Source organism: Ornithorhynchus anatinus, chromosome 14 (genome assembly GCF_004115215.2).
Source record: "Ornithorhynchus anatinus isolate Pmale09 chromosome 14, mOrnAna1.pri.v4, whole genome shotgun sequence".
Taxonomy (NCBI): Eukaryota; Metazoa; Chordata; class Mammalia; order Monotremata; family Ornithorhynchidae; genus Ornithorhynchus; species Ornithorhynchus anatinus.
The window spans coordinates 22,500,873-22,508,999 of NC_041741.1; the positions used below are offsets into that span (position 1 = coordinate 22,500,873).

General features: G+C 51.5%; 1 protein-coding gene across 1 annotated transcript; it reads right to left on the minus strand.

Annotated features, from left to right (window-relative positions):
- Window positions 1-251: 251 nt before the first annotated feature.
- Window positions 252-5,487, minus strand: PHLDA1 (pleckstrin homology like domain family A member 1). Its single transcript, XM_029079232.2, has one exon. It carries the CDS (start codon window positions 5,298-5,300, stop codon window positions 4,704-4,706), a length of 597 nt encoding a protein of 198 aa, XP_028935065.1. The 5' UTR covers window positions 5,301-5,487; the 3' UTR covers window positions 252-4,703.
- Window positions 5,488-8,127: the final 2,640 nt, after the last annotated feature.

An 8,127-nucleotide genomic window follows, 5' to 3' on the forward strand; every position in this document is an offset into this window, starting at 1 on the left:
GGCACAGGCTCTCCTCCTTTTAAATTTTCAGAAGACCATCTCTGATGAATTCACAGTTTGAAAGGGACCCTCATATTTTAGGATTTCCCACTGTATTACCAAAAAATTAGGACTGAATCTCAGGCAATCACTTTTTTTTTCCCCCATAAAAGGAATAGTCATTGTTTGGAACCAACTGGTAACGAGGGTCCATCTGTCCGGTCATCACAAAGATCGTGTCAGAATGAGAAGTCTTTCAGGAGGCCATCAGGTCATTTTGATAGATATTTCTTTATTTTAAACGGAATGTATTTTGAAAAATATGAAAAATAAATCAAATCTCAGAAATCATATATGAGTCCTTTACACAGAAATCATGACACTATTATTTCAGTTCACAAATATATGCTAGAAAACATTTGGCACTCCATGGCACCTAATCTTCAGAAGCCGGAATTTGTGTATGATGAATCTTAAAGAGAGGAAATACTGCAGAATGCCACCGAATGCTTTGTTGATTCTCTTGATTATGCAAAGGAAATAGTTGAAGACCTTCCAAAGTCCACCATTACTAAAATCTGCTTTTTCATTACACACAGGCCACCAGGGAAATTCATTAAAATTTCTGATTATGGAACATTATTTAGCTTTCTTCACCAGGTGTCCAGAAACGCTACTAATGACACTGAGCTTGCCAGTGCCCATAAGTAACTGGTTAACTTTATACTCTCTAATTCTCTTCAGAATCCTATACCCATTTTCGACATCACCTGGCAAACAAGGGAGGACAAAATACAGTTACCTTTTCTACCCACTTCAAACAGGTCTTTTGGTTACTCTATTGCTGTGATTTATCAAAGAAAAATACATAGAGTACTGAGACACACAAAAAAATCCAATTGACCCAACAAGTCTCTGCTCCATACATAAGTGGTAAACCAAATGGAACATATTTCTTCCCCATCACTAAAATTTTAAGGTTTTCAAAAAGCAGCAAAGTTTTTTCTTTCTCTACAGCGCAACCCTTAGCATGTAAAATCAATTACTGTCTCTAATTTCAGTGACATGTTTTAAAGATTTGCAGTAGCCCGTTGTGGGCAGGGAATGTGTTTCTCTGTTGTATTTTCTGCTGGACTCTCCCGAGCACTTAGTAGAAGTGCTCTGCAAGCAGTAAGCACTCAATAAATACCTTTGACTGACTGACAGGAAATTCTCAGGTCAGTGGAGTTCTTTTCGTTGATGAGTAGCCTTTTACATTTTGCTACAGAACTGCCACCCAGGAAACATGTCCTTGTTATCCAGCAAATAATAATTCTCTAGGCAAAAGTTGTGAGCGTTCCCAAAATGAGGCCTCAAATCTATCTGAAAGATTAGTCCAGCCCCTCCGCTCAGTCGATCAATGTCATTTACTGAGCCTTTACCTTGTGCAGAGCCCTGTGCCTGGCACTTGAGAGAGTAAAACGCAACGGAGTTGGTAGACTTGATCTCTGCCCATAAGCAGCTAACAGTCTAGAAGGAGGGCCTTCAAAACTTGGCTCCTCTTCTAAGACTATTACTGGCATATGTTGTTCTGGACAGGGAGGTGGACCCCCGGAGCCAGGCTAGATAGACAATGTTCATTGCGGTAATAAGCTCTTTCTATGTACCAAGCGCCGGGCTAGATTCTGTACAAGCAGATCGGACACAGTCCCATCTCATGTACAGCTGACAGTCGGTGGGAAGTCTGAAGCCACAGAATTCAAGAATTCGCTTCTCCTATTAGGAGCCAATGAGACTCCGGTTAAAAGACATTAGATGCTTAAAATTCAAATGGAGTCGGGCAAAACCAAGAAATCCAAGGGAGGGGTCGACATGCACGGTAAACACCTTTCAGAGGAGGGGAATGAAGGTTTAGAGAGAAGTGCTCCTGAACGAGCAGCATCCGGCCTTCGGTGTTTGAGGCCCAGGGCTGAAATACGCGGGACCCCTCAGTCTCTGAGGGGTGGACACGAGGTCCTGATTCCCTTAAGAGAACGCGAGTGAAGAGATTGATCTGGCGAACAAACACACATTTAGTAAGTTCCCTCTCCATGGAAAATACCCGAATACCAGGGCACCGAGTGGGACTAACAAATGCCTCTGCCATGGGAGCACTGCAGGAGACTGAAATGGTGTTTGCTGATCTTACTGGGGCTTAGTCCTGGGCTTGGCACCTAGTTAGGGCTTAACGGCGACCACAATCATGATTACTTCTCATCATCTCCTCTCCGTGCCTCAGTTCTACTTCAGGGGTGTGAATACTTCAGGCCGCTATGGGGTCTCAGAGTCAGTGGTTCAAGTTCTAGTTGGGAATCTCATTTTTCACACTTTCAATACAAGGGATGTGATTCGATCTTAGCTTTTCAGGTGAGTTAGACAGTTGCACAGGGGCGAGGAGACTCACCCATGGCTACCCAGTCCTGCTTTGAATCTCTTCCAGATCTGATGTGCCATTCCTTCAAAAGAATCCCCAAATCAAAAAGGACCCCAGAAAAAAGAAACAACCTCTAAAAAACAAACCTTTCTTTTAAAGAAAGGTTGCCACAGACCGTCAGCAAATCCTTCCAGCATTAGGGGTTCTAAAGTGGACAATCAGGGACCCGGCCCCGATCCCAATATCCGGCCCTGGCATTCCGACCGGGGGCAGTTAGGCGTACCCGTTGAAGGAGGAGGCAGAAAAGGCACTACTCGACCCACAGCGTGGGCTCAGGGATAGGTAGAAGCCAACAACTCAGGTCTCTGCTCTGGCACGAAACCCAATCAGAGATTTTCAGCCAATGAGGTGGAGGCATTCCTTTTTTTTTTCCTTAAAGTACTGCTATCCCCATGGTTAAATATAGATGTCAAACTTCCCTTACCTGGAAATGAGGATCCAAAGAGGCAAATTAACATATCCGACAAAAACGCAGGGGCCCTGTCGGGGAGGTAAAATGACCTATTGCGCCTCAAACCTCGGGTTAAAAAAAACAAACAAAACCAAAAAAGCAAACGGCTTTTCCCCTTCGGTGGACTCGCGTGGTCCTATCGCCTTCTATTTGGCAAACTGAGCACAGTTCAAAATCGGAAGCCTCTGTTGGCCGTAGCATTCCTCATCCTGCCCCCAAATGAGCCATCACATAGATGTGCTGCTTTTTCAGGTAATGCTTTCTGTGCCTCTGCTCCGTTCTGCCTCTCCCCCACCCACCCCATGGCGTGACCCGCAGGCGACCCAAGTGTCAGGCTGGGAAGGGAGAGCAGCTTGGTGATCCTTGCTTTGTTGACTTTTTTTAAAAACTCTAAAAACAGAATTTTCCAAAAATCATTCCAATATCTTGCCCTCAAACGTAATGCTATTTTTCAAAGGATGGGCTGACGTTCTGCGAGCTTCTGAAAGACAGAGAAGAATAAAAAGCACAGACAAACCCTTAAACTAAATCCATGCAGATAGGAAGTGAATCTTGGCCCCAGAGCATTCAACAACATCAACGGTTCCGTTTGCATCAAGATGTCTCTGTGCCGGGTAGTTTAACTCTCCTTTCCGTGTCCAACAGAAGTGTGTTTGTTCTGACACATCCTCTTTGAGAGTTTTCCAGAATCCCTCAATGATGGGGTGACAGCAGAAACTAAGCTCTGTTGTCTTCTCCAAATCAAATGTCCATTTAACTCTTCACTTCCGATTTTCAGGGTTTTGTTAACCTAGCATCAGAGAAGTCAATACGCCTTTTTATCAGGCAGAGACACCGACCGAACAGCGCGGACTCTCTAGGTACGAGCTAAGCGTTACGCAGCCTTCAAAATATTTACACAACTCAGATTTAGACTGGGAGATTCTTCAAATCCCTCCTTGGCTGATGTTTTGATGGGGAAATGGGATTTAAAGCAGAAATTCAGACACAAAAATATAACGATTCTTTTTTTTTTTTTACTATTTTTAGGAGACAAAATAGATACATTTTTTTTCATCGGCTACATGCCCACAAATCAAAATCGGAGAGCCTACGTTTTTTCGAACATCATGACATTTCGCTCCGGACTGGTCTCTTTCTCCCCGGGAAAAAATGGGCCGTAAGTGAAATCCGATAAGTCCGTCCTCCGACCGGGACTGTGCTCTAACAAATATTTTGAAATCAGATGACAACCCGACCCCTTCCCCACCGAAGCAGTTCCTCGAAGAGTGGAATTCTCACAAGGATTCCGAATCCTTTCCATAGGTTGTCCCCCAAATATAACTTCGGAGAAAAATCAAGGATCCGACGGATCGGTCGACACCGCAAGATATAAACTGTTCGATCCCCCATGTCAGGGAGTGACCACCCCCCCGCCCCCCGAAGCGGGTTTTCTAACATCTTCTTTTTTTTCTTTTCTCCTCCCTCCCCCCTCTCGTCCCTTTTTTCTGCTTAAAAGGCATCCGGGGGTGCTGATGAATCATTTGCTATGTGACCTTGGGGGGTTAAGGGCCTACATTCAGCAATGTCTGAAAACAAGCTTTTTAAAAAAAAAAAAAAAAAAAAGAGAGACACAAAATCCTAATAAATAATGGTACATGAAAATACATTAAAATAAGATTAGGCTGCACGCCCTGGAGGGTCCACCGTAGTAGAAGATCCATAAATAAAGGAGTTAAAGTCTGGGTGCCCGGGGGTCCCAAGTCCGGTGGGAGGAGGGTGCGGGGGCGGGAGGGAGGGCGCGGAGCGTGGGGCGCAGCCCCCCGCGCCTCGACATGCGGGCTAGGCGGGGTTGGAGGCGGTGCGGGGGAGGCGGGGGAGGCCGGGGCCGTGCGGGGGCGGCTGGCCGAGGTGCTGCTGCTTCTGGCGGGTGGACTTGACGGCCAGGATGGCCTGGCGGTTCTTGTACTGCACCATCTGCAGGGTGATCTCCGCGTTCCAGCCCTGGTCCTGCGGGCAGCGGAAATCGATCTCCTTGCCCTCGGCCATGACCACCGTGAAGTACATGTACTTGCCCTTGCGCTCCACGCAGTCGACCGTCTTCATGTTGGAGAAGTGCAGCTCCTTCAGCTTGGCCGGGGGCTCGGCGGCGGCGGCGGCGGGGGGCGGGCAGGGCCTGGGCGGCGGCGGGGGCGGCGGCAGGGGCGGCGGCAAGGACTGGTCGGGGGGTCCTGCGGCCGGCGGCGGGGGCGGCGGCGGGGGCTGGTGCTGCTGCTGCTGCTGCTGCTGCAGCTGCTGCTGCTTGGCCGGGATGAGCAGCAGGCCCTCCTCCGTGAGGATGCAGCACTTCTTCTTCCACAGCTGCAGCAGCCCGTCGCTGCGCTTCTCCAGCACGCCCTCCTTCACCGCCTTGCAGCCGCCGCCGCCGCTCTCCAGCATGGTGCCGGCCGCGCCCGGCGGAGGCGGAGGCGGAGGCGGAGGCGGAGGCAGCAGCAGCGCCCGCCCGCCGTCCTCCCGCCAGCCGCTCCCGCCCCAGCGGAGGAAGGCGACGGCGAGGGACCGCACAAACGCGCCGCGGGTCCGCGCTCCCGTCCCGCTGCCAAGCGCTCGCCGCAGCCGGCCGGGCGGGTCTGGCCCGCCGCGCCGTCCGCTCCGCTTTTCAAGGGGCCCGCCCCGCAGCGACCCCTAGCGGCCGCTCTGACGTCCGACCCGCAGCGACCCCTACCGGCCGAGCTCGCTCCGCCGCTCACCCACTCACTCATTCACTCATGCAATAGTATTCACTGAGCGCTTAGTACAGTGCTCTGCACAGACTCTGCAGAGCTCTGTACTAAGCGCTTGGAAGGTACAATTCGGTAGTAGATAGAGACAATCCCTGCCCGATGACGGTCCCGACCGCCCCGTCCCGTCCCGCCCCGCCCCGCCCCGCAGCGACCCCTACCGGCCGAGCTCGCTCCGCCGCTCACCCACTCACTCATTCATGCAATAGTATTCATTGAACACTTAGTACAGTGCTCTGCACAGACTCTGCAGATACTGTACTAAGCGCTTGGAAGGTACAATTCGGCAGTAGATAGAGACAATCCCTGCCCAATGACAGTCCCGGCCGCCCCCTGTCCCGCCCTGCAGCGACCCCTGCCGGCCGAGCTCGCTCCGCCGCTCACTCACTCACTCACTCATTCAGTAGTATTCATTGAGCGCTTACTCTGTGCAGAGCACTGTACTAAGCGCTTGAAAAGTACAATCGGGCAGAGACAATTCCTGCCTACTAACGGGCCCGGCCACCACGCCCCCCGCCTCGCAGCGACCCCTACCGGCCGAGGTCGCTCCGCCACTCACTCATTCATGCAATAGTATTCATTGAGCGCTTAGTACAGTGCTTTGCACAGACTCTGCAGAGCACTGTACTAAGCGCTTGGAAGGTACAATTCGGCAGTAGATAGAGACAATCCCTGCCCAATTGTCACTGTCATTGTCCCTGCCGCCTCCTGTCTCTCCCCGCCCCGCAGCGACCCCTACCGGCCGAGCTCGCTCCGCCACTCATTCACTCATTCACTCATTCATTCATTCATTCATGTTGGTTACTATGTGCAGAGCACTGTTCTAAGCGCTGGGGTAAACACAGGGGAATCAGGTTGTCCCACGTGGGGCTCACAGTCTGAATCCCCATTTTACAGATGAGGGAACTGAGGCCCCAGAGAAGTGAAGTGACTTGCCCACAGTCACACAGCTGACAAGTGGCAGAGCTGGGATTCGAACCCGTGACCTCTGACTCCAAAGCCCGTGCTCTTTCCACTGAGCCACACTGCTTCCTCTGTGCAGAGCACTGTACTAAGCGCTTGGAAGGTACAATTCGGCAACAGAGACAATTCCTGCCCACTGACGGGCCCGGCCACCGCCCTTCGTCCCGCAGCGACCCCTACCGGCCGAGCTCGCTCCGCCGCCCGCTCACTCACTCACTCACTCACTCACTCACTCACTCACTCACTCACTCACTCACTCACTCACTCATTCATTCATTCATTCATTAGTATTCATTAAGCGCTTAATCTGTGCAGAGCACTGTACTAAGCGCTTGGAAGGTACAATTCAGCAACAGAGACAATCTCTGCCCAGTGACGGGTCCGGCCCCCCCACTCCGTCCCGCAGCGACCCCTAGCGGCCGCTCTGGCACCAGCCCCGCAGTGACCCCTACCGGCCGAGCTCGTTCCGCCATTCATTCATTCATTCATATATATTCATTCATATATATTCATTGAGCGCTTACTCTGTGCAGAGCACTGTACTAAGCGCCTGGAAGGTACAATTCGGCAACAGATGGAGACAATCCCTACCCAATGACGGTCCCGGCCGCCCCTCCCGCCCCGCCCCGCCCCGCCCCACAGCGACCCCTACCGGCCGAGCTCGCTCCGCCACTCACTCACTCACTCACACACTCACTCACTCACTCACTCACTCACTCACTCACTCACTCACTCACTCATTCACTCATTCATTCAATAGTATTCATTGAGCGCTTACTATGTGCCGAGCATTGTACTAAGCGCTTGGAATATACAATTCGGCAACAGATGGAGACAAGCCCTGCCCAGTGACGTGCCCGGCCGCCCCCCTCCGCCCCGCAGCGACCCTTAGCGGCCGAGGTCGCTCCGCAGTTGGTTCATTCATTCAATAGTATTTATTGAGCGCTTACTCTGAGCAGAGCACTGTACTAAGCGCTTGAAAGGTACAATTCGGCAACAGATAGAGACAATCCCCGCCCAGTGACAGGCTCACAGTCTATACGGGGGAGACGGGCAGCAAAGCAAAAGAAAACAAACCAAAAACAAGACAACATCATCAAGATAAATAAAATCAAGGGGATGTACACCTCATTAACAAAATAAATAGGGTAATAAATGGTATATACAGATGAGCACAGTGCTGAGGGGAGGGGAAGGGGCAGGAGCAGAGGGTAGGGAGAGGGAAGGGGGAGCAGAGGGAAAGGGGAGGCTCAGTCTGGGAAGGCCTCCCGGAAGAGGTGAACTCTCAGTAGGGCTTTGAAGAGGGGAAGAGAGTTAGTTTGGCAGAGGTGAGGAGGGAGGGCATTCCAGGACAGCGGGAGGACGTGGCCCAGGGGTCGACGGTGGGATAGGTGCGAATGGGGGACAGTGAGGAGGTGGGCGGCAGAGGAGCCGAGTGTCCGGGGTGGGCAGTAGAAAGAGAGAAGGGAGGTGAGGTAGGAGGGAGCAAGGTGATGGAGACCTTTGAAGCCAAGAGTGAGGAG

Excerpts from the sequence above, each read along its gene's own strand:
- PHLDA1 (XM_029079232.2), bottom strand. The coding sequence starts at position 5,300 with ATGCTGGAGAGCGGCGGCGGCGGCTGCAAGGCGGTGAAGGAGGGCGTG.